The 26,904-nt window shown below is 36.5% G+C and overlaps 1 protein-coding gene across 5 annotated transcripts in view; it reads left to right on the top strand.

The window, feature by feature from the left end:
- The window catches only part of SPAG9 (sperm associated antigen 9), a 95,733-nt gene that overhangs the window by 34,667 nt on the left and 34,162 nt on the right, over nt 1-26,904 (top strand). For all 5 annotated transcript variants that reach the window (XM_024742562.1, XM_024742567.1, XM_024742573.1 and 2 more), the window contains 4 exons: nt 13,292-13,499; nt 14,044-14,143; nt 19,125-19,246; nt 25,407-25,464. In XM_024742562.1, the coding sequence (XP_024598330.1) occupies nt 13,292-13,499; nt 14,044-14,143; nt 19,125-19,246; nt 25,407-25,464 (488 nt within the window). The remainder of the gene's footprint in view (nt 1-13,291; nt 13,500-14,043; nt 14,144-19,124; nt 19,247-25,406; nt 25,465-26,904) is intronic.

Raw genomic sequence — 26,904 nt, 5'->3', positions numbered from 1 at the left:
CCCTCTCTCTTTGGTTTTCTTCACAGGTCCTTTTCCATTGCTGCTTTTGCACCTCTAAATGTAGTTCTCTAGGGCTTAAATTTTAGCCCCCTCCTCTACTTAATGTGGGTAGCTCAAGTTTCATGTCTGTAAATACCATTCACCCATCAGTGTTCACAAGTTTGAATTTCTGACCTTGACCCCTTTCCTGAACTCCACACCTGTGCATCCTTTTCTATATAGTTTTCCCACATACATATTTGTATCCTGCTTAGGTTACCACCAGTAGAAGTATTCTTTCAAGGCCAATCTAAATGCCACAGCTTACATGAAGCTTCACCTGACACCTTTTGATGGTCCTCAAATCGAGTTTAGAGATCAGTTTAAGGCAGAAAGCAGAGGAATTTTATATTGTATCATTAACAGAAATTTCTTAATGGGGGGCCACTAGCAAAATTGGTAAAAAGGAACTTCTTATGTTAAATGACATTTTCTGTTGAAAATGTATTATAAAAAATGCTAGGGTGGAAATGGGCAAAAATGTTAAGGTAAGGTTGTTCATCCAACTGAATTATATTCACGAAGGAGGAAATCGAGAGTGTATATTACTCAAGAAAGGTGGTTGTGGTGGGAGGACAGTGAAAAGATGTTTTCAGTCGGCAGGGTGAAGGGAAAAATACTCTTAGAAGGCGCGAGACTGGGTTGTTTGTGTGCTTAGAAGAGGAGTCCGAGAGAAAAAAATTGAAAACAACGGAGTGAAGGGCGATGAATGATACATCAGAATTATTGAGGAAGGGCCAGGGGAAAGGGATCACATATCCCATCTGCCATTAAAATCTACTTTATTGACAGGACATCTCAGTTTTTCCTCATCTTTTGCCATTACAAGCAATGCTGCATTGAATAACCTTGTACATAATTTAGTACTTGTATTTATAATTCCCATAAGTGGGATTGCTGGATTAAAGCATGTATTTAAGATTTTGCTAGGTATCACCAAATTGCCTGCCAAAGGGATGGTAGCTGTTTGTATTCTCACCAGCTATGTTGTATAAGTTCTTCATTGCTTTACAAGTTTAGAGTTCAGATATCTCTCCCTTGTGCCCAAGTATAGAAAGAGAACAAAGTGGTTTAAATATCATTTAAAATATCCTACACATAAAATTTTCATGCTGTTTTCTAGACCTTGGTTAGTATCACTTTGGCAATGATTTCATAGATTCCATCTAGTTTCACATGTACACATATATATGTATATATACACCTATGCATGTATATGCACCTGCGCATGCCTAAAGACGTGTGTGAGTATACACATATGTATATATACTCCGAAAAAGTATTATTTTTTCCTTTAGAGTCTCCTGGGTTGCTGGTTATTAGTAGAATGTGACTTTTAGAACTGAGAAAAACAATTTGAGCTAAAAAGCAATTGGATTGATACCTACTTGTGAAAGTTTTAAAGAGTACTTTTGAAACCACATGACTTGAAATACTTCAGTGGAACTGCTGTGAGAAGGTCTTGTTAGCAGGGTTTGGTATATAAAGCCAGTGGTCAATGTGTGCTGCATTCGTCAGGGGACGTGCTTAGCATGCAGAATGGAAAATTTCTGAACAGAGCCAGCATTATTGTTTAGAAGAATTTTCCATCCTCCTCCATTTGTGTTAAATTGTTCCTATTTCTTTAGTTTTCCCAAGCTTGAAACTCTATAGTAGTTAAACCTTATTCCTGTGTCTTTTGTGATTAAAGATCCTGTTGTAAAATGCATGTGTGATTTTAAATTTCCAAACAGTTAAAGCTCTTGGTTTGTTTTGTTTTTAACTTTTCATTTTGAAACATTTTAGACTTATAGAAAAGTTGCAAAAATAGTACAGAAGGAACGATACCCATCACCTACCCAACATTGGTATGTTAACTAACCATGGTAAGATTATCAAAACTAAGAAATTAACATTGGTACAATACTATTAGCTGAACTACAGACTTGTATTCAGATTTTGCCAATGTTCCCACTACTGTTCTTTTTCAGTTCCAGGATGCAATCCAGGATCCCACATTGCACTAAGTTATGTTTCCTCAGTCTCTTCTAACATTTGACGGTTTCTCAGCCTTTCCTTGTCTTCATGACCTTCAGGCTTAAAGAGTACTGGTTAGTTATTGTGTAAAATAGCTCTCAATTTGGGCTTCTCTGATGGTTTCTTATGATTAGATTGAGGCTATATATTTTTGGCAAGAATACTGCAGAATGCCGTAGTGGTGATGTTAACCTCGATTGCTTGGTTCAGCTGGTGTGTGTTGGATTTCTTCACTGTAAAGTTACTGTTTTTCTGTTTATAATTTAATTAATATCTTGGTGGATATATTTTGAGACTGAGCCAATATCCTGCTTCTCCTCAAACTTTCATTTACTGATTTTAATGTGCATCAGTGAACCTTACCTACAATAATTATTACTGTGGTGTTGTAATGCTTATTTTCTATTTTCTTCATCCTACATTCATTAACTGTAATTCTTTGGGGAGGGAGAGCTGCTCACTCCCTCCCTTCTTTCCTTCATATTTGAACTCAAAGGTATTATTTTGTTCTGTAGGTTATCCAATGCTATTACTATTTATTTATTAATTAACTTATTTATTTAGGCTGCTTTGGGTCCTCATTGCTGCACGTGGGCTTTCTCTAGTTGTGGCTAGCGGGGCCTACTCGTCCTTGCGGTGTGCAGGCTTCGCATTGCGGTGGCTTCTCTTGTTGTGGTGCACTGGCTCTAGGTGCGCAAGCTTCAGTAGTTGTGGTGCACGGGCTCAGTATTTGTGGCTCATGGGCTCTAGAGTGCAGGCTCAGTAGTTGTGGCGCACAGGCTTAGTATCTCCCGGGCATGTGGGATCTTCCCAGACCAGGGATCGAACCTGTGTCCCCTGCATTGACAGGCGGATTCTTAACCACTGCACCACCAGGGAAGTCCCATTACTATTTATTTTGTTGCTCAGAGTGTTTCAGCCTTGGACATCAGGAGCTCTTTCAGGAGACATCCTATACCCTTTCGACATGCCCATACTCTTTTGAGTCCTTCCTTCCTGACACCATCAGATGCTCCAGGCTCTTGCATTTTCCCTGCCCCTGCTGTGCAGTCAAGTGCTTCTCCAAGAAGCCTTGGTTCTGTTTATTGTAGAATGGTATTTAGGAACCAAGATCTAGGCACTAAATGTGCTTACCGGTTGGAATGTGATTGCTTCTAGGCCCTTTCTTCCGTTGATGCTTATGTTGGGTTTTTCCATTAGTTTATAGTATACATTATCTCCTTTTGGATTTTTACATTAGTGTTTACAGTAGGGTAAAATAAAAATAGAATTTTAAGAAAAATGGATTATATGTTGTAATATTTCAGGTTGGTTTTGCTTGGGACAGAGGGCAAGGAATTTCTTCTATAACTTCAGTTTTTATTTACAAACTTTCCCACTCCCATATATCCTCATTAGATAACTTCAGGAATCATCCACAGCTGACAGTTGCAGTTTGAAGGGAAAAGGGAGTTAAGATTTACTCTTCTTAATATTTTGGTACTTGCCCATTCATTTTTATTGAGGTATAACTGACAGAATTATAGGATACATACTTTCTCCCCTTTTAAACTCTTGCTTAGAGAAGAGGCAGTGGAATTAGTTCTTTCTTAGTGGGTGTTAATCAATGAGATTTTTTTCCTCTTTTTGGCATATTTATTGTGTTGTTTATTGACCAAGATGCTAGTGTATGTTGAGAATGAAAAATGGTAAAACTCCAAATAAACAACACTATCTAAAAATGATGGTATTTAAAGCTTATGTTTCTAATGTGACTTTTTTTGAAGTAATTGGCACATGAGTATTTATTACTATTGATATTTAATGTTTAAACAAACTCTTAGAATAAGAAAAATAGCTCTAAGTATTTCCTGTTGAAGAAGAATTACCTTGCTTTTTGCATTAAAAATTTTTGATGCCTACCAGGTCACACACAATGCCAGATGCTAGAAATGTTGTAAAGTTGCTCAGAGTCCAATTATTTTAGGAAGTAGGCTTAATAATTTTTTTAAAAGTCATATTAATAATGTTTCACAATCAAATAATATCGAAAATCTAGAGTAAAAATGTATAGTTGTCCAACTCTAAATTCCATTCCTTTGCCTCAGTCATTGTGAATAGCTGGTATAGCATTCATACCCTTTTCTTTATACATGTACATAGATAATACATACTCATGATATGTCTTTGTAAGATAAATGGTTTTAGGGACTTAGTCCAGGTGGTTAAGACTTAGCCTTCTAATGCAGCGGGTGCCAGTTTGATCCTTGTTCGGAGAGCTAAGGTCCTACATGCCTTGTGGCCAAAAACCCAAACCAAAAAAACCCAGAAGCAATATTGTAACAAATTCAATAAAGACTTTAAAAATGGTCCATATCAAAAAAAAAAAAAAATCTTAAAAAAAAAACCAAAACGACAAATGGGTTTATGCTCTAAGTATTTCCTGCAGCTTGCTTTTTGTTTTTCATTTTAAAATGTTATGTTCACAGTCTTTTCATTTTTATTTAGAGAGTTATTTACCTAGCTTTTGATGAAATGATAGTTGAGAAGAGTTGAAGATGAGAATCCAGAATCAAAGATCATGTAAACAGATATTAAGGGAGAGGCAGTCTGGTTTGTATAAAGTGAATCATGCTATAGATCAAATGGAATATCATCCAACTATATAACAGAATGAAATCTTGCCATTTGTGACAACATGGATGGACCTAGAGGGTATTATGCTAAGTGAGAAAAGTCAGACAGAGAAAGACAAATACCATGTGATTTCACTTATATGTGGAACCTCAAAGAACAAAACGAACAGGCATAACAAAATGAACAGACATAACAAAACAGAAACAGACTCATAGGTACAGACAACAAATTGGTAGTTGCCAGAGGGGAGGGGGCATGAGGTGATGAGTGAAATAGGTGAGGGAGATTAAGAGGTACAAACTTACATTCATGAAATAAAGAAGTCAAAGGAATGTAATGTACAGCATAGGGAATATAGTCAATAATATTGAATTAACTGTGTATGATGACAGATGGTACTTAGACTTATCGTGGTGATCATTTTGTAATGTCTAAAAACATCAAACCACTATGTAGTACACCTGAAACTAGTATAGTATTGTAAGTCAATTATATTTCAATTTAAAAAAAAAAAAAGAAAAAAAGTGAATCATGCCTTGCTCATCTGTGGGTTTTTTTGTGGGAATTAACAGAGAGCTAGGAGAGCTGTATTTTAGACTTTTCAAAAGACTTTGATGGATTTCCAGACTAAGAATATTTAAAACTTGAAGTTGCTTTGTGTTTAAGAAAAACACTTTTGTCTCAAAGAGGGCAAATGTACAGATAGAAATGAAGAATATGAGTAAATAGATGTTTTTGTGAAAAAGGACTTGAATCTTGGTGACCCTTCCATTGTTAGTGTTCTCTTAACAGTTTCAGAAGTGAGGGGCGGGAGGGAAGAAGAGTGTGGTTAATGTTTCCAAGTATGCTAAACTGGAATGTTTATTATGTTAATTACTCAAGATGATTAGGATAAATTTCAGGAAGATTTCACACAGCTGTGTGAATAGAAAAAAGGGTTAAGTGATAAACTGCTTATTGACAAAGTATAAGGTAAGACAAGACCCAAGAGGTGGTTTTTGAGTCGTGAGATGGCTTAAAAAAGAGGCTTAAAGGAGGTGATTTTAAGTCAAAACAAAACAAAACCCCCAAACCCTCATTTTAACAAAGTAGATAAAAGAGATGGATCTTGTTATTCTGAGAGGTAGCACAAGCCAAAGATACTTAGAAATATGCTAACACCTAGTAAATACATGATTTTTTTTTTTCTCTTTTATAATCTTTCCCTCTTCTCAGGTCAGCAGTAGTCCTGAACCTCTGAAGGCTATAGTACAGGAGGTGAGAATGGGGTTCCAAAATGCTTTGTAAAAAGTAAATGAAAGTGATTAACTTTTGGGTACTTTCTCAGCTGCTATTTTCAAGACATCAAGTGCTCAGTTTGGAAGACTGCTGATGTTATTCCCTGAAATAAAAAAGAAAATTGTTTCTTCTACAGTGGTTGCTAGGGCTTTACTGTAATCTGTAATTTACTCCTCTCTAAAGTCAGCATTTTGAAATAAAGGAGAAAATAATAAGTAAATCCTGTGGAAATTCAGCCTATTTCTATTTTTCCAGCTCTAGGTAAGAAAACGTGTATGCTTTGCACAAATACCTTCCTCAGGGCAGAATGTACATAACTTGTATGTATCCTGGAGACAGCCTAGTATGTCATTTTACCATGGACTGCCTCCCTATTTAAACAGATTTGTTCAGCCCCAGTCAGGGCACCATTCAGCTTCATTCAGCAAACATCTTTTGAGAGCCTACTTCATGTCAGGCTTGATATGCTAGACCCTGGGGATATAAAGACAAAATAAGACTTTCTCCTACCTACTAGGTCAGGGTTAACCAGGGTAAGGCCTTCAGCAGGTCCATGACAGTGGAACAGTGTCTTTTTCAGAAATACCTTCAGAGGTAGGTCATCCGTGCCTCTCTAAATTTTTTTGAACCTACAGTATTATTTACATCCAGACTTATTTCACCTAAATGTGTCTAGAATTATGCTTCTCAGTGTTTCCTCTAGGAATCAAATCAAAGATACGAAGCTCTCCATAAAATACTTGTATACACAGAATTTTGTGATTCTCTTATGGTGTAGAGTTGTAAATCAAAAGAGTGTTAAAACTACTGTTTTGGGCACAACCTTAACTTGGGGAGAAAGAAATGTAAACATAGAAATTAAATATAAGGTGATAAGTGTTATAGTGGGTATCCATTGGGCTAGTTACTCTATAATTTTGTCTTTTACTTACATTAGGCTTACAATCTTTGAAGCTAAAGACAAACTTACGTAGCAGAGTTGCTTGCCCCCTTTTTAAAGCTTATTTCAGATGAAATCAGGCAGCTACTTAGGAAAACACTGTATTGGAACATTTCTAAGTTGTCCTTAGTGGGATAATTTATTTTTATACTTGTGAACTTACTTTATAGTCTTTCTGAACATAAATTGTAATGGGGCAATGCCAGATAACACATGACATATGTATTCTGTACAGCACTGGGTACGGGAGGCATTTGATGAATGGAACATCTGAAAGTATCTTGTAAAGGCCTATATAGACTTTCAGCCTGATAATCTAAAACCAGTAGGAAAATAGCACAAAGACCAGATTGTTTTCACTATGGTATCTCAAGTGAAGCTAAAAGTAATGACACCTGTTCTGTTTTTTTGTGTGATAAAAAAACGTATAACATAAAATTTACTATCTTAACCATGTTTAAGTATACAGTCCAGTAGTGTTAGCAGTATTCACGTTGTTGTGAAACAGAGCTCTAGAACTTTTTTGTCTTGCACGTCTGAAGCTCTATACCCATTAAACAACAACTCCCCTTCCCCTCTGCCCTCAGCCCTGGCAGCTAGCACTCTACTTAGTGTTTCTATGAATTTGACCACTTTAGATACCTCATATAAGTGGAATCATGTAGTAGTTGTCCTTTTGTGACTGGCTTATTTGACGTAGCATAATGTCCTCAAGGTTCATCCATGTTGTAGCATGTGACAGGATTTCCTTCCTTTTTAAGGCTGAATAATATTCCATTGTATACATATACCACGTTTTGTTTATCCATTTCATCCCTCAATGGACATTTGGGTCGCTTCTACCTCTTGGCTACTATGAATAGTGCTGCTGTGAACATGGGTATACAGATATCTCTTTGAATCCCTATTTTCAAATCTTTTGGTTTTATACCCAGAGCGGGTAGTGCTGGGTCATGTGGTAGTTCTATTTTTAATTTTATGAGGAAACTCCATACTGTTTTCAGAGCAGTTGCAGCATTTTACAACCCCACCAACAGTACACAAGTGTCCTAATTTCTTCACATCTCACCAGCACTTGTTATTTTGTTTTGTTGCACAAGAGTGCCGTTCCTTTATAGTTATAACACTGGAACCCCACGTCAGGTTGCTCGTTTTTGTGGGCATTTTCCAGTGACATGAAAGCCTGCAATGTAAGAGTTTCTTCAAGACTGAAGGAATGGGAATGGGGTTACAAAACAAGTAACGTTTATCAGAAAGAGACTTGACCACCTGGTGAGTCTCCATTTTTGGCACCCACCTGTGTCATTGAAGAGGATATCTTAATGGCATCAGGCAGTTGAAATTGATAGGCCAGTGGTCTTCAGATAAATAAAGCAGCATTTGTAGTCAAAACTATTAGCCAAAACAGTACACCTGGCGTATGACCAGCATAAAATGGGAATTAGAAGTCTCCAGAAGTCACAGAGTGAATGCGAAACTACAGCATGCAGCTCCCCTATAACTTTATGTTGAATAATTTATGTAAATGCTTCCAGTTTCCATTTAGGTCCTAGTAAAACATTTTCCCTCATTTTGTACCTGGTATCATATGAACTCATTGTTGACCAAAAGTGATACATTTTATCTTTTAGCCGGCTAATATTTAGGTTTGTCTTTTTTCCTTCTGTCTTCAGTTGGAGGCATAGTTAGTGACAGAATTTCATAATTTCTTCCATAGGAGATACAGTATAAGAATATTGTGCCCTTGGCCAAACACATGACAGAGACTTCCCACCTCATGGCTTTCCTGCTAATCTTGGGAGCTTTATGTCTCCACTATCTGGGAGACCAAGGAGAAATACGTCTTTTGAAAACTATTCCCTAAAATTCAGAGCTTTTCCCTCTTCAGCTCTCATGGTCTGTCCCTGGGATCCAGCTGTCAGAAGTACAGCCCACACTGTGAGCTATTTTAATGTGTGTAAAATATTTTTATGTGGTAAAAGTATAAAAGGGAAGTGAGTTACAGATCAATAATCTCATGTTATTTGGATAGCATTTTAAAATACCATCTTCTAAGCAGATCCTAATTTACCACTTCCTTGTAGCCCTAAATCTTGAGATCCCCTGAAGTGTCAGAGTCCTTTTCCTGTTTTAGGTTCAGCTCTCTCCTGGTTACTTTATTTCATACTCCCAGATCCACAAATGATTTTGGGGAAGAGGGCTCTTGCCAAGCTGTTTATATTGTGAACTTTTAAATTACTACATAATTTTTTTTAAGGTAAAAATAGCTAGACTTTGTGGGGTAGGGTGATATGAAGGAAGAGGAAATAATTTCTCTACTTGACTTTTATTTGAGAGATAAATGGAAACAACAAGGTCAAGATCGACCTCCAGTTATTTTTCAAATAACTTCAAAGGCATATAATTTTCTCATTGTAGATGAACTTGATATTCTCTAGGGCTTTCTGAATCCATAGTTTTGATGGGTTTAAGCGCTGTCCATCAGAACTTAATCAGAACCTGGACTCTTTATATTAATTTTTAAATGTACTTTATATTTTAAACTTTTAAAGCTTGGGAATTCATGTATATGATAACATAAATGTGAATTAGCCAGGCTGTTAGATTAACCAAAATAATGCCACTTCTATTTTTTCTGTTAAATAGAGTACACATCAAAACAAAGGCCAAGAGAGTGGTACTCAGGGTGACTTCTAGTTGTTTTCACTATAGTCCTCTTTGGCTCCAGAAATATTATTGTCAGTTTTCCAGACTCAACTTCTAACAAGCTAATTTACTTGATGAATTTTTTTTTTTTTTTCGGTACGCGGGCCTCTCACTGTTGTGGCCTCTCCCATTGCAGAGCACAGGCTCCGGACGCGCAGGCTCAGCGGCCATGGCTCACGGGCCCAGCCGCTCTGCGGTATGTGGGATCTTCCCGGACCGGGGCATGAACCCGTGTCCCCTGTATCAGCAGGCGGGCTCTCAACCACTGCGCCACCAGGGAAGCCCAGCTTTATGAAATTTTTATCAGATACTTTTGTATTAGGTGCCAGTCTCCAGCTCCAGGAAATAGTCAAATAATATTGTCTTTTAATTTTTACAGGGGAGGAGGTGATAGAGGATTGAACTATTAATGTATTTGATTTGCCTTTCTTCCCATTGGATATCAGCCCTGTATTTGAGATGCACAAAAGAAAATAGTTGGCTGTGTAATTAAGCTGATTTTATTAGCATATGGTTAATATTGCAATATTTGTAATCAAAGTTATTTTAAACACAAGGCAATAATGAATGGATAGTCCCAACTCATAAATCGTATAAATCATTTTCTTTTCTCAAAACTTTCAAATTGAAAAGAGAATTTCATCTAGTTATAGTAAAACTTACTATCTCTAGTCTCTTTATATACCTAAAGAGATTGTTTTTGAGGGACTACCCTGGTGGCACGGTGGTTAAGAATCCACCTGCCAATGCAGGGGACACGGGTTCGAGCCCTGGTCTGGGAAGATCCCACATGCTGTGGAGTAACTAAGCCTGTGCGCCACAACTGCTGAGCCCGAGTGCTGCAACTACTGAAGCCCACGTGCCTAGAACCCGTGCTCCACAACAAGAGAAACCATAAATAAATAAATAAATAAAGTGATGAAGACCCAACGCAGCCATACAAACAAATAAGTAGAAATTGTTTTTGAGACCATACTTCATATATAGATTTATATTCTGACTTTTATAATTTTCTTTTACTTAAAAATATATATATTTAGAAGTGCTAACAAGAGCATAGTAAAAGCAAAAGTCACTCATTATCAAACTACCCAGTGGCAGCCACTTTTAGAATTGTCATGAGTGTCCTGACATAGCTCTTTCTAGCCATTCTTAGTTGATTATACTATACAGAACTGTTTTAGTCCCCAGTCTCTTCACAGAATATTGTGAATATTTTCCATCTCAGTAGGTATTCTTGAACAACACAGTTTTTCAAATTGCTGCATAGTATTCTGTTGTATGGATGTTCTATAATTTTCTTAATTTCCTATTTTGGAGCATTTAAGTTGTTTTCAGTTCTCTGCTGTTATAAATAACATCCTCTGTCCATCTCTGATTATTTCCTTAAAAGTATATATATTTTCCAATTTAACATAATATTTTCCTATGTCATTGAAAATTCACTTCAAGTAAGTATTGTATGCTAATATGGATATGCCACTTTATTTTTCTTTTGATAGATTCTGAATCTCAGATGAGATTTGTTTTTGCTAAATGGATCATCTGTCATGGATATATATGTTTCTTAAAATGTTGATGAGCAATAAGTAATCAGTAGCTGACCAACTATTATAAAAGTCCAAGTACAATATAAACTGTCAGAAAATGAGACTAGCAAAAATGTACTAGCATGACGGTCTTCAGCAAATATTTGGGTTTTATCCACGTGTTAGAGCTTAAACCCACCAGAAGAGCTAAGATACTCAAAACTCTTAGTGAGTACAACATGCTAGGTCACAGTCTGACTTCATAGATTTCTCATTATTAAAAACAAAAATAAGGGGGGAATAACCTCCAAAAGCCTGGGATAGGGATGAAGAGTGTGGGTGGGAGGAGTATTGAAGGGATAAAGAGCTCTCGGTTTGCCATAGAGAATATATTTTCTTTTGCATGCCCTTTGTTCTCATCTGGTAATTGATTTATATTAGTTCAGCCATACATCAAAATGCATTATAGTAAATTAAAATATTAAGAGAAGAAAATGGAGATGAAACATTTTAATGTTGTAAAGCTAAGAGGTTTGGTGATGGTTAAGTTCTCCGAGTGTGATTACTTTCATTGTAGTTGCTGTCCATCATAGCATGTGTAAGTTGACTATATGTCAAAAAATGTTTTCTTATACTTGAAGAGAGTCTTAACCTTGAACACCCTCTTACTTTTCAGCACTTAAAATAACCTAAATCTCTCAGACAGTGGAAGATTGGTATAGTGTTAGTTATTTTTAATTGCTTGGATTCTATTCCATTATTTGTATAGCTATAATTTATTTTATTTTTATTGAACCATAGTTGATTTAGCTATAATGTATTTTAAACCATGTTCTTTAAAAGTTAAGAAAGAGGGAAATAAAAATCCCTAATAATCATCCCCCACCATAGCACAATTTAATATATTTATATATTCTTTTTTTCTCCTTAGGCCAAAAGCATGTATTGCCAAATTTTCAAAGTTGTGCATAATGTATTGTTATAAATTGTAATAAATAGCCAACATTTTAAACACTTGGTATGTGTGAATACACCGCTAAGTCTTTATACAGAAAAATTTAGAATAATCCAATGAATTAGGTACCATTATCTCTATATTACAGATGAGAAAACATAGCTATAGGAAGAATACATAACTTATCCAAAATTATACATTTGGTAAATTCCCTAAATTCACCCTAATCATCATCATCATGATTACTAGTACTAAACATTTTGTCCCATTCTCTCTAAGACTGGGTACTTTGCTGTAAAGAACTGCCTCGTCATTGGTAGCTAGTGGACAGCTGTTTTTGATTATTTTGGAGTCACAAACCCCATTGAAAATCTGATAAAAGTTGTAGATTCTTTTCCTAGAAAATTCATTGTACATAAATGTTTGCATAAATTTTCAGTCTGGGCATGTACTTCTTGAAGCCTATCTGTGGATCTTAGAAGTAGTTGTGAAATTTTAATGATAATATATAAATGACCTGGATTGCTTGTTAAACATGCAGATTACCTGATGCCACTGCCTAAAGTCTGGGCTTGGACTTAGGATCTGTCCCTTTTTTTACAAACACTTCAAGTGATCTGGATGCAGGATTTGTTTTCTCTTTTTGGTGACGCCTTGCAGCTTGCAGGATCTTAGTTCCCCAACCAGGGATTGAACCCGGGCCACTGGCAGTAAAAGCACGGAGACCTAACCACTAGACCACCAGGGAATTCCCTGGATACAGGATGTTTTAAGAACACCGTTTACAAAACTGTATCCTGAGATTAAGAATCTTGTTATTCCATTGCTGTTTTAGAGTAGCTACCACACAGTACATGCTCTAAGTGTTTGGAAACAAGTCTTTATTATCAAATGATTTTACAAATTAGGACTGCCATTACAGACTCTGATGATGACAGTAATGTATGATTTTATTGCTAATACTGCCACTCTACTTTTATCTTCAGGTCTTCTATTTAGAAGAATCTCATGTATGTCTGGAAAAACATGATTGCTTAAATATTTCCTAATTACTTGAAAATAATCTGCAGAGATTATTTATTGATTTCCTTTGGTAATCAGTGACTTACTGTTTTTTAATAGAATTTTCTTTCAAGTTTCTTAACCCATTTAAAAGATAGTTTTAAATAAATTACTTGTCAGAATGTTTTCCCTAATTATATTTATTCGTAGGATGAACTTTCTGATGTCAGCCAGGGAGGATCTAAAGCTACCACTCCAGCATCAACAACTGCTTCAGATGTGGCAGCAATTCCTAGTGATACTCCCTTACATGAAGAGAATGAAGGATTTGGGAAGGTTGCAGATACACCAGATAAGTCAGAGAGAAGCAAGCATATTGAAGTACAGGTAGTCCAAGAAACTAGAAATGTATCAACAGGTAAGTGACCCTACTTATTTACATACTGACAAAGTATTCAATAAATCCAGATGTGGATATGACATCTTTGGGGTGTTACTGCCATAGATTTATAAAACTGTATTCAATTGTAAATAAGCTTTAAGATGTGATGATTACATAAAGTTTTAGAGAGAAAATTGGTGGGGCAGTGGCTGAGGGGTTGAGAGCCTGAAAGGCAGGAGGACATTCTTTTTCTGTTCCCTACCTTAGGTCATTAGTCTTTGTCTTTAATTTCTCTGTATTTCACCCCTTAAATACAAGGAAAACAGTGAGTTCTGGCCTGGTGTACACTGCACTGTGTCCAGAGAAACACAAATGAAAACTTCCTTTGGTTATTTTTTAGTTGCTCATATTTACTGTTAATTGAATATATGACATATTGTCTGTCTAACCTTGTGTTTCCTAGAATCAACTCTTGAAAATTTTTTATGATCAAATGATGTATTTACAACCATAGAAGCAATTTTCATAACGGGCAGTATGTGTTATATGCATTGTTTTTGTTATCTTGTTCTTTCCTAAGACTCTGCTGAAAATGAAGAGAAGTCAGAAGTTCAGGCAATCATTGAATCCACTCCTGAGTTGGATATGGACAAAGATCTCAGTGGATATAAAGGCTCAAGGTACTGTAAAAGCCCGATTAGGACATCTTATCCTTCCCTTTCTCCTCTCCCAAAGCACACTGTTGTCCCCTGGTCTCTGACCAGATAAAATGCATTCAAATGTTTTGCTGAAGAAATGTTGATGTTATATTTCAGTTTTCTCTTTTTTGAAGCTGGATATTGTACATAGTTTAAATCTTCTGTGAAGTGTTACCTTTGCAGCATCAGGGACTAGGAGCATGTGGACGGATGGGGAAAAAAGACAGCCAAGGAGTATTCCCTACTTTGTGGAACTGGGAAAAACATAACAGCAAAAGTGGGGAGAATATAACTTGAAGAAACTTTATTCCTTCCCCCAATCAGGAAGAAGACAATGTATTCCCTTCAAAACTGTAATGATCTCATTACTAGAAGAAATTAGTCTCATTTTAGTATCATTTTACATGGGGAGGCTATTTAGAGGTTAGAAGAGAATGGTATGTATCATCTTAATGAAGATCATCTGAAATATACTGATGTTCAAGAATGTCACACAGGAGCTGCTGCCTTTTAATTTCTTCCATAAATTTTATTTTTTAATTAATTAACAATGACCATAAAAATATGTGCCATTTTTTTGATCACTGCTAGACATTATATGCAGTAGCGGTTAAAAAGCATGAGCCTAGAATAAGACTACATGCATTCAAATCCTGACTTGGATTTGAATCTGAGGTAAGTTTCCTCATCCATAAAAGGGAATTATGATAATACTTCAGATGGCTGTAAGGAGTAAATTAATCGATATATGTTAAATCATTGGCAAAGTGTCCAGTTCAATAAATGTTAGTTAACATTATTGTTACCTTCATTATTGTTTTATATCATTTAATCTTAATTATAACCTTATGAGGTTGATGTCTTCACCCCCATTTTACAGATAAGGAAGCTCAGAGTTGTACAGTAACTTGTCCAAGGTTACCAAGCTGGCAAGAGGTGGAGCTGGGATTCAATCTAGGACTCTGATTTCAAAGGCTGTGCTCTATTGAAAGATTTTTTTCTTTATTGTTTATTTAAGAAATTAAACAATGCAGAGTGTAAAAAGTGAAATTTGCTTCTTATTCATCCTCTCCTAAACCTAAGAGATGCAGCTACTTACTAACAGTTGTGCGCTCTTGTCATTCTGAACCTGTTTTTGAAAATCAAAAACATTTTTATTAGACTAAAGCATGTATGGCAGTATTAAGGTCAAATCATAATACAAAATATGAAGGGCAGTAGTAGGCCCTTACCCCTACTGACCCCTCATTCCCACTCCCAAGAGGAAGTCTCTATCACTTCTCAGGTCTCTTTGGGTATTTATCTTCAGGTATCTAAATCACATCCTATGCTGTTCTTCCTTGGTCTCTCTCTTTCTCAGTTGGGGTTCAGTGAGAAAATCAAGTCCTAATGCCCTAAGGCACCCCTTGTATATAATGAATTAGCTATACTCCTGTGCAGGGACTTCCCCGGTGGTCCAGTGATTGAGAATCTGCCTTGCAATGCAGGGCATGCCGGTTCAATCCCTGGTCAGGGAACTAGGATCCCACAAGCTGCGGGGCGGCTGGGCCCATGTGCCACAACTAGAGAGCCTGTGTGCTGCAACTACAGAGCCCACACGCTCTGGAGCCTGTGCACACTGCAACTACTGAGCCTGCACACCGCAGCTAGAGAGAAGCCCATGTACCGCAACGAAAGATCCCGTGCGCCGTAACTAAGACCCGCTGCAGCCAAAAAATAAATAAATATTTATACTCCTGTGCATCTAGAACAGTACTAGCTATATACTTTCTTTGGGAGAATTGAGCAAATAGTCACTCAAATCATTTTCTGTATTCTGTGGATCAAATGAGGAGTCGTGGTTTAAAAAAGGCTGCAATATTAGCTATTGACTTTATAGGGCATAGCTCTTTAAACCATCATCTTTCCTTTCATCCTCCCAATATAATTATATCTCAGTTTCTGTTAAATTAACGTTCGTTGTTTATATCATTACGATTATATAAATACTAATAACAGCCTAGCCACAGAATATACTATGATTACATTTCCTTTCTTTTACAACTTCGTTTTTCTTTAATTTAGTAAAGCCTCGGGGTTTTTTGGTTTTGTTCTGTTTGTTTCTTTTGCTTAGGTTTCTACATACCTATCACTAATTCACTAACAGATACCCTGCAGAATCATAAATGTAAACATTCTCAAAATGGCCAAAAATAAATAAAACCAGTTTCCTCGAACCTTCTGTTACCGTTCTCCAATGTAGACATTTTTGTATTTGCTCTGGTCCTGGAATTTGCCCTCATTTTCATGCTGGGGATTCTTTTCACTTCTCTCCTTTGTTCCATCTTCTATTTCCTGGATACCATGACATCTAGCTTCTTGATTTATGCCTTTGTTTTGACAGAAATATTCTTACTAGCTTTCCTGGCAAAGGCTGTTTTGGAAGTAAGTTTTTTGAGAACTTGAATGTGATAAACGTCATTTAAAGGAATGATAGTTTGGCTGGATATAGAATTCCAGGTTGGGAAATCTTCAGAAGTTTTTATTCAGAATTGTGAGGACATTAATTCATTGTCATGTTTAGTGGAGTGTTGCCATTTGGATTCTTGCTTTTTTAATATATTCTCTGTAAGCTTTTAGGATCTTTATCCCTGTTTGTTGTCGTTTTGTTTGTTTTTTCCTTTTTAAAAATTCATGATGATGTGTTCAATGTAGGCATCTTCTTTTGTATCTGCAGTAGTCCTTTCATCTGGAAGTTCATATTTCCCCGTTGAGAAATTTTCTCATATTTCTCCTTTTTGTTGTCTTTTCTTCTCTTTTTCTGGAACACTTAATAGGTAGATATTGAACATTCTGGACTGACCCTCACAATTCCCTTTTTCCCCTCTTTTCTGTCTCTTCTATTTTTGTTATAATTTCTGGATGATTTCTTCAACTTTCTCTTTCAACCCTCGTCAATTTTTTTTCTAAAAGTTTTTTTGTTTTTCATGGATAGTTACTTTTTATAACACCCTACAGTTCTCTTACAGATGTAACTTTATTATGAAAATAAAATAAATTTTTTTTTTTTTAAGTTTTTGCTGTTGTCTGCATTCACTGTCTCCTTTTACTCTGAGTGTTTTGGACTCAATTTTATGATAGAGGCTTTCTTTGATCGTCTGGTTCTCTGTGGCTGTTTTGCTCATACTTAAGTAAATGACATGGATTCTCCAGTTTTCTGCCTATAACATTTAACCTTGGCTTCCATTGTTCAGGGAGCAATGCCAGGAGAAGGGAGGTCTCACTGTCCTGGAGGGTTGGATTTAGGTCTCATATAGCTTCTTGTGCTGTCTTTCATCACATCCCTCTATCTTATGTTCCCTCTTGCATGCTTCTCTCTGCAGATTGCTGGTTCCTTCAATTCCTGAGCCTTTCAGGGGTTCTGGCAGCATGCTGACTTCCTTCCTAAACACTAATGGCTTAAGTTGAAGCTTTGTCTGGTCTGTTAAATCAATTTCTACTGTGTGCCCATCTGTTTTCTATCTTATATAATTTTGTTCACATTTCATCTGCTGTAGTTTCTTTTTCTGTTCCCTATGTCCTTGTGGGTGTATACTTTTTAAATTCCTTTACTGTCATTTCAGTTGAGTTTCTGAATTATTGGGTGATAAATGACTGTGTCCATCGTATTTAACTGGAAATCCTGTGCAGACTTTTTTCTATTAATGTAACACTAATGCACAAACACGTACATTTCCCCATTCTCCTCCATACCCCTGCAAAAAGGGCTTATATTATACATACTGTATTGCAACTTGCTTTATAAAAAGCACCTTTATATAATGGGTTTCTTTCATTTCTAAAGCTGTATTTTTTTTTTTTTTTTTTTTTTTTTTTTTTGCGGTACGCGGGCCTCTCACCGTTGTGGCCTCTCCTGTTGCGGAGCACAGGCTCCGGACGCGCAGGCTCAGCGGCCATGGCTCACGGGCCCAGCCGCTCCGCGGCACGTGGGATCCTCCCGGACCGGAGCACGAACCCACGTCCCCTGCATCGGCAGGCGGACTCTCAACCCCTGCGCCACCAGGGAAGCTCTAAAGCTGTATTTTAAATGTTTTTAAAGTTAAAAGTTGAAACTTTTAGGTATATCCATAACTTATTTCATCTGTGCCCTGTTAATGATCACTTGGGTTGTTTCAACTTTTTGCTGCTCTGACCATCCTTTTACGTACATAATTGCCTTCTTGTGACAGGGGCTTTGTAGGATTTTTTTTTTTTATTTGTGGCCACGCTGCACAGCTTGCGGGATCTTAGTTCCCCAACCAGGGACTGAACCCCAGCCACTGCAGTGAAAGCACCAAGTCCTAACCACTGGACTGCCAGGGAATTCCCTGTAGGAATTTTTTTAACATCAAGTTCTTGGGTCAGTGGGTATTTACATTTAAAATTTTGATATTGCCAAGTTGCTCTTAAAAGAAAAATAAAATGGCCATGCCAGTTTATACCCAGACAACGTGGACCATGGTAGTTAAGATCATGGATTCTGAAGCCTGGCTGCCTGGGTTTGAGTTCTGCCTCTTTGACTCATTTGCTGGACGATCTTGGCAAATTCCATAACCTCTTTAGTTTCCTCTTCTGTAAAGTTGGGATAATAGCAGCAGATCTTTTGTAGAGTAGGTGTGAAGGTTTTAATAAGGTAGTCCGTGAAAGGACTTAGACCAGTGCCTGAACAAGGCAGAGTAGTGCTCTCTTTCAGCTGCCATTTACTGTTTGTGTTTGCTAGGATCTCCCTGCAAAAACATTCTATATATTCATCAACAGTTCTCGCTGTGGAGTTTAATGGGAATCTCTTATGACACCCTTGAGAAATCCTTTTAAGTTATATTTTATATTAAATGTAAATTACAGGTTAAAAATTCCTATGTAACTTAGCCTTTTGTATTCATTTTGCACTGTTGAAAACATCTTTGACATATTTGTTGATTTGGTTTTGTTTTTTTCTGCCTAGCACTCCCACCAAAGGCATAGAGAACAAAGCTTTTGATCGCAATACAGAGTCTCTCTTTGAAGAACTATCGTCAGCTGGTTCAGGTCTAATTGGAGATGTGGATGAAGGAGCAGATTTACTAGGTATGATAGTTTATCTGAAGTAGTATCATACTGTTTTAAAAATAGATTTTTAAAATGACTTAATTGAAAATTTCTTTAAAATGTCTCTAACTGTCCAGTGGGGCAGAGTTATTGCACTTTTACATAATTAATAAGAATGTATTCTTTGAGATAATGGAAGTTTTAAATGAGAATATCTTCACTTATGGATGTGCCTAGAATTGAATTACATTTTAGTTTGTATTTTGAATTCACGTCACACAATTTATTGAACTCCTGCTATATTCTGAGAACAGTATTACATAGAAGAAGCACAGTGATACATGTATATATGGGGTATATGTATAGATGTATAGATTTATGGATTGCTGGATAGTTAATTCCTGTCTTAAATAGCGTTCATTAAATCCTGTTGACCTTAATTAAATAAGAAATTATAACACTTGATTTTTCTGAGATCTCACAGAGTATTCCGTTTTAGCTCTTTGGGAAATGTAATCATTTTAGAGTTTGTATTGTTGAAGAATATCTGGTTTGAAAAGGATAATGCATTTGGCTCTTCTACTATTTATCTGGTCGCCTTTGCCAAATAGCTTAACCTCTCTGGGCATTAGTTTCTTTGTGCATAAAAAGAAAGAGTTCAAGCGTTGGACAGGCTGCGGCTCAGGGACCAAATCCAGCTCACCTCCGATGTGTACGAGTAGAGTTCACACAGCCACACTCGTTTTTCACGGATTGTTTATAGTTTCTTTTACCCCACAACAGCAGAGTTAAGTTGTCTGTAACAGATTATGTGCTTTACAAAGCCTAAAATATTTACCATCTGGCCCTCTACAGAAAAAGTTTGCTCTGCTCTAGGTGATCTCTAAAGTTCCTTTCAACAATAATTACATGAATGGGACTTCCCTGGATGTCCAGCGATTAAGACTCTGTGCTTCCACTGCAGGGGCACAGGTTCAATCCCTAGTCGGGGAACTAAGATCCCTCAAGCCATGAGGCGCGGCCAAAAGAAAACCTTACATGACATGTCAGTTAGCTTTGGTGTGCCTTTCTTATAACTTAAGACCTTACAGAAATGGAAAATGTTATAGTATTAAAAAAAAATCTATGCCTTTGGGATGGATTCTGGTCTCCAAACATTTTTTGTATCCCTTAGTGTAAATTCAGTACAGATTACACTGTTCTCACAAGGTGCTGTTTGTCAGTTCTTGTGAACCTAGAGAGGTGTTACTTGCATTCATTTATGTTAAATTTATTGGTTACTAGTTATGTCCTCGACAAGTATTTTTTGAAGGAAATACAAGTTCTGTCTAAACAGAGCTCACAGTCTTATGTAAAGTAAGAGAGATTGAAAGTACGTAAATAAAACTGAGTTAGACATAGACTCCCACCATTTAAAGTCTTAGTAAAACGTTGGATGCAATTGAATGAGCTTGTATTTCTCAAGAAAGGCTAAAAGATTAATTCTTAAGGAGCACTCCATTTTTACATTTAAATTTATACTCTTTGTTAAGGTTAAATTATGCATGAAAAGTTCCTTTTAAGATTTGATTGGTTTAAGAAACTGATTCCCTGGCAAAAATTGAGGGGCAGATGCAAAAAAATGTTAGAAAGAAGAATTTTTTAATGTTTAAACTTATATTCAGATTTATATACAGTGAGGTTCAATTTTTTGTTTTAACAAATGCATAGAGTTGTATAACCACCACCAGAATCAATATACATCATCTAAAAAAAAAATTCCTTCTTGCTTCCCCTTTGTATTTAACCAGAATGAAGTACTTTTTAAATGTTCTTTGTACACTCTCTGCTTCCTCATAATCCAGTATTGAGTAATATCATTATTGAGGTTATTGGCCCCAAACTTTCTTCCCTGTGGACTTAAGAAGCCACATAGTACTTAGAAATAATTGTGGTCTTTTAAATCAAGTGTTTTCCGAAAGCTTCCATTCTTTAAGTCAGAAAATGAAGCATAATAAATAGGTTAAAAGCAAAATTCTGATTTCCTTTCCACTTTGAAAAAAAAATAGACTGTAAACTACTGTCTTTTCCCTTTTGCAGATATTGATATATTTATCTTTAGAATGTTCCAGATTGGGAGTTTTACTATATCACCTTAAGTGTGGTGACTTAAGCCTACATGAATACTTTTGGTCAGAGATGTTAAATGACATCTCCAAGGCACATAGTTTTTCCTTGGCTTCTCTTCTGGTCAGTTCAGTGATAGTAATTGTAGTGTAATACCCACTAAATGGAACGTAGTTAAACTAGTAAAATCGTTTCTCACAAGGTCCCTTAAATGAACGTTGGTTGATAAATAAGTACATAGTCCATTTCCGTAACTCAGTATGCATTTTTCTAATTGCTGTGTTGTTGTAAAACTCTTCCCTTGTTTTTGAAATCATTATTCATGTAGTCAGTATTTAGATTACTTTCTTCAGATTTTAGTAATTTAAAAGAGATAATCCCCCACAGTTCGTCCTTTATCTTGATTGATGTCTCATCCCTTGACTTTATTTCCAATGATCCTTTTCTCTATTCACTTTAGTCACTTACCCTCCATGGCCACATTCTAGAACTTGGAAATCGTACATTCATACATCCTACTCTTGAGATTTTCATTCTCTTGATTAAATTCTATTTTTTCAACTTCACTATTTTTACTAACTTCTTCCTGTTATCATTTAAACATGTTCAGGTCTTCTCCATTTTAAAGTAAAACTACTGCCCTCCTCTGACTCCCTATCTTTAGTACCTTTCCACCCTATCACTTACTCTTCTCCCATTTCCAGGCGTGCTTTTTTGCAGAAATATCGGTGAGGTAGGCGTCTGTTATGAGCCTGGCACTATTCTAGATGCTTGTGATACACCAGTGGACAAAACAGACTTCTTGAAAGCATGGCTACTTTTAACTGGGAGGATTTCCCCAGTCCCACTTGCACCTCATCTGACTACAATCTGGCATTCTGCCCCACACTAACCTTCCCTGAAACAACTTCCTGTTTGCTATATCCAGCTGTTCCTTCTAAGTTATTTCACATGACTTCTCAAATAGCATTTGTCTTTAAAACGGTCTTTGCTGGGTTTCTGTGGTATCAGACTTCCCTGCATTCGTTCCTGCCTCTGACTATTTCTTTTCGGTCTTCTTTGCAGGACCCTCTTTCTCTGCCCATTCTTCAGATGTTCCTGGCCCAGTCTTGCTTCCATGTTTGGGAGGTCTGATTTGCTCTTGTTTCTTGGCTTTCATGGCTAATTGCTCCCAAGTCTTTCTCTCCGTCCAAGATTCTTTTCTACAGCCCCAGACTATTACTTCCAAACAGCCCATTAGACATCTTTAAGATGATTTGTAGAACTTTATAGTTGATATGCCTAAAGCTCAGCTCATCAACATCTTTCTTTATTGTCCTGTCCCCAAAGGCTGTTCTTATACCAGCATATACTAACTCAGTGAATAACCTCACCATCAACTCAGTTCTCCATCCTAAATCTCTCACACTTCCCTCAAAACCAGTCATGAAGGATTGTTTGCATCCTTTCTTAAAAAAGAAAATCTATGTATCTGTCTCTGTATCTCCTTCATGCCTCTGATAAAATGGAATATCCTCCTCCAGGAGTTCTGCCTTGATCCCCTAGTTAAAGCTCAGTTGTCTGGAAACATATTCCCATAGGACTGCAGTTTATCATGCAACTCTTCATAATACTTTATTGTGGTTTTTTAGTGTGCCTGTCTCCCTGGCTAGACGATAAGCTCAATGTGGCAAAGACAACTATATCTTTTGCTCACTGTTGAGTCTTTGGGACATAGCACAGCAGCTAAGTGAATGGATTGTTAAATAGTTTTAACAGTTTTGTTTCACCTCTAAACCTATGCTTCTTTACCTGTTGGAATTAAAACTCTTTTACAGGAGAATTTGTAAGAGAGTAGTGTACTTTTGGAAAAATGCACATACAGAAATAGATAAAATTGTGCATACTTTCTCAAGGAAGTGACATAATCCAGAGCCCATCTATGGACTGAGCTTGAGAATCAGTGCTAAAATCCAAATGAGATGTCTATTTTTAAAACCGTCAGGCAGTTTTTTTGCCTGTTTTAATAGGTAAGGTTTCCAAATACGTCAGACCTAAGTTTATGCTTAGTTGAAGTCATGAATAGAAATGGGGCCACTTCAAGTTACGTTTTTCTTATAGTTATTAGTTTTTATTGATACATTTCAAAGTGAAAATTTTGGATGATCCTATTGGTTATATATTAAATTTATACACTAGATTTTAGGAGAACTCTTCATTGGGAAGGTGTAAACTCTAGAAACTACATTATAGGATATGATTTCCATAGAGTACATATTTCAAAAATTTTTCCTATTTATAATATTTATACTTTATTGTGTTTGGTTTCTCTACATCTTTTCAATTTTATTGGCTCCTCTCTCTCATTTTGAAATAAGTGAGTGTAGATCTTGCTTTCTGAAAACAATCTAATTGAGATTCTCGTTCGTTTTTTCTCTTGGGCTGCTTACCCAGGGGAATATTCTGGTGTGTATGCTTTTAAATTCTTTAATATTACTGCTTTTTAAGCTAGGTGGTCTTGGCTGCTGTTCTCATTTAATGCTTTCTCTTTTTTTTTTTCTGCTCAACTATTTTTCCCCCTGCATATATTTTCAGCTTTTATGCTTATCTCCCTATGTGCTTGAGAGTTTAGCAAACATAGTCATTATATAAACTTTTTTCACCCAACCTTAACCATATTTCTTTTGACTCTATAGCTTTATTGAAAAGTTAACATTAGTGTTTAAAGCAAATATTTCAACATATCTTGTCAAAATTCATTTTTAAATTGGAATTTGGAAACTTTTAGTTTGTCTTTATTTTCAGCTTTTGGAAATATGTAGATGATTAAATAAGCTACTGTTTCTGATATTTATTCTTCATGGCAGAAGTACCATCTTCTTTAAGAATATTTGAGGTAATTATAATACAGACAAAATATGAGTCCATATGTGAGCATTGAACTTTTAGCATTCCTAGATTAGTTGCGTTTTAAATTATCTTCAAGTTATTTGAAATGTTACCTCTTTTTTTTAAAATAAAGAGACATGTTAACTCCTTTAACTTACATTGTTTTCATTAGAGATATTTACTTCCTTTTTTAGGTGGGTTATGAATATTACTTCCATTGTATGTGATTTACCAATATTAGTGGAGTGATGGGTTTTTTGTTGTGCTTGCTTTGCGCTGTTGTAACTTTCTGAGGTATATTCCCTAATGTGTTGTTCGATTTCTTCAGTTTCTTGTGAGTAGCAAACTAAATAGCTTTCTTCTCCCTAAAGATCACTACATTGGATCTTGCATTGAATGCTCTACCGCCTACCTTACAGTACTCATTAAATTATTAAGCATGATTGTATAAATTGACCACTAAGCATTATCATTTCAGAGGTGGCACTTGGAAGAAATCTTTATATTATTGATCTGGGATTTTCACTCTAATTATATTCAATTTTATTTTGCAAAAGAATTGGTAACATATCAGAACATCCTTATGAATGGAGGAAATCACCTTGATTTCTGTCTTTTGCACATCATTATGCATTAAATCATGACATTGTGATTTCAGATGTTTTTCATATCATGCCTAAAACTACAGATTAATGATCTTTTTTCATTCTGTTTCTTACATAAAACATTTCTTGTTCTTTGTTTTTGCTTTACATGGAATGCATGGGCTTTAAGACCATAATTTCTTTGGTAAGGTTTCATCTGCCTTGGGGTCTTTCTTGTTTCTTCCTGTTCTCTATTAATAAGACCTAACTTTTAGGCAAAAGCCTGCAATAACAGGTGTGATTTAGAAATGATTTCTGATCCATATTAATGCTACTCTCTTTTCCCCCTAAATACTGCTACTTTTTAGAATATTTGGCAGAAAAGTCTTCATTCTTTTGAAATATTATCTATGAGAAGCAAAATACAGACTAAGAAAACCTTTAGCTTTGTTTTGTGGGAGATAATTATTTATAATTTTATAATCCATACAAGTAGATACATAAAATGAAATTATAGACAAAATGAGATTACTAAAGGACAGATAAAATTTATAAAATAAAATTTGAGACTATAGCTTATTATAAGTTTATATAATTTTAATAAATTTATTTTCAAAGTTTTTATCTTTTTTCTTTGATAGGAATGGGTCGTGAAGTTGAGAATCTTATACTGGAAAATACACAACTGTTGGAAACCAAGTAAGTATATGCAAAATTTTAACAGGGAACAAAAGATACTGAATTTTCTTCTCATCCGATTCAATGGCACATCTTTAATTTAACATAGCACGAATGCGGTCTCACTACCCCACGTCCTTCCCCTTCTCTGTGTGTGGGCTTGTGCATACACACGTACACAAGCAAATAGTTAATGGGACCTAATTTCACTGATGGTATGTTTCATTACTCTGTTCTTTTCAGAAACAGATTTTGATCTCCTTTCTACCCTGCAAGTATCCACGCCTTTCTCTTAATCTTCTGGATGTGTCCTATGTGGTTTTTGCTCCCTCCCCTGGGATATCTATTTTCTTCTCTCTCCTCTTGGGGCTTCTTTTATTTCTGCATAAGTGTTTTTATCTATATGCGGCCCACCTCTTCAGAACTCTCCTCCATAGTAGCAATTTGTGGAGTCTTACTTAGGCCCTCAAACACATTGGAGTTTTGTTTAGTGCAGTGGGTCCTGAGTTACGTGGAAAAGCAGATCAGGCCCCTTTGTAAATTTGCTGTGTCAGAGCAACTTTGGAACATCTGTGTATATCCAAAACAGAACGTAGCTCTAATGACGTCCTATGTCCACGATACACAAAAGGAGCTAGATCTTAGATTTTTTTTTTTCATTTTTTTCAAGGTTAGACTTTCTTATTAATTATTAAAGGTAAATTCAAGGATTAATTTTACTTTGTTGATTAGATAATATCTTTTCAGAACTTACTAAGGATGGTACCCTTATGGATGCTATTTGCTTTTTTGTTTGTTTAATTAACCACTTTATTTTATTTATTTTCGGCTGCGTTGGGTCTTTGTTGCTGTGTGCGGGTTTTCTCTAGTTGCAGCGAGCGGGGGCTGCTCTTCGTTGCGGTGTGCAGGCTTCTCATTGGGGTGGCTTCTCTTGTTGCGGAGCATGGGCTCTAGGCGCACAGGCTTCAGTAGTTGCAGCACACGGGCCCTAGAGCATTCCGGCTTCAGTAGTTGAGGCGCGTGGGCTCAGAAGTTGCGGCATGCAGGCTCTGGGGCACACAGACTTCAGTAGTTGTGGCGCACGGGCTTTAGTTGCTTCACAGCATGTGGGATCTTCCCGGACCAGGGATCAAACCCATGTCCCCTGCATTGGTAGGTGGATTCGTAACCACTGCACCACCAGGGAAGTCCTGGATGCTATTTGTTAAAAGTTTAATTTTATTTAATTCTGACTTTTTAATAATTTAGTGGTCTGCCTTGCTCCCACGGGCCCAGCCGCTGCGCGGCATGTGGGATCTTCCCGGACCGGGGCACGAACCGGTGTCCCCTGCATCGGCAGGCGGACTCTCAACCACTGCGCCACCAGGGAAGCCCCTATTCTTCTTTTTAAAAAAAAATATTTATTTATTTGTCTGCGCTGGGTCTTAGTTGTGGCACGCATGACCTTCATTGCAGCATGCG

The sequence above is a fragment of the Neophocaena asiaeorientalis genome, unplaced genomic scaffold (genome assembly GCF_003031525.2).
Source record: "Neophocaena asiaeorientalis asiaeorientalis breed wild unplaced genomic scaffold, Neophocaena_asiaeorientalis_V1.1 scaffold1, whole genome shotgun sequence".
Taxonomy (NCBI): domain Eukaryota; kingdom Metazoa; phylum Chordata; class Mammalia; order Artiodactyla; family Phocoenidae; genus Neophocaena; species Neophocaena asiaeorientalis.
This window is presented reverse-complemented; position numbering and strand designations above follow the sequence as displayed.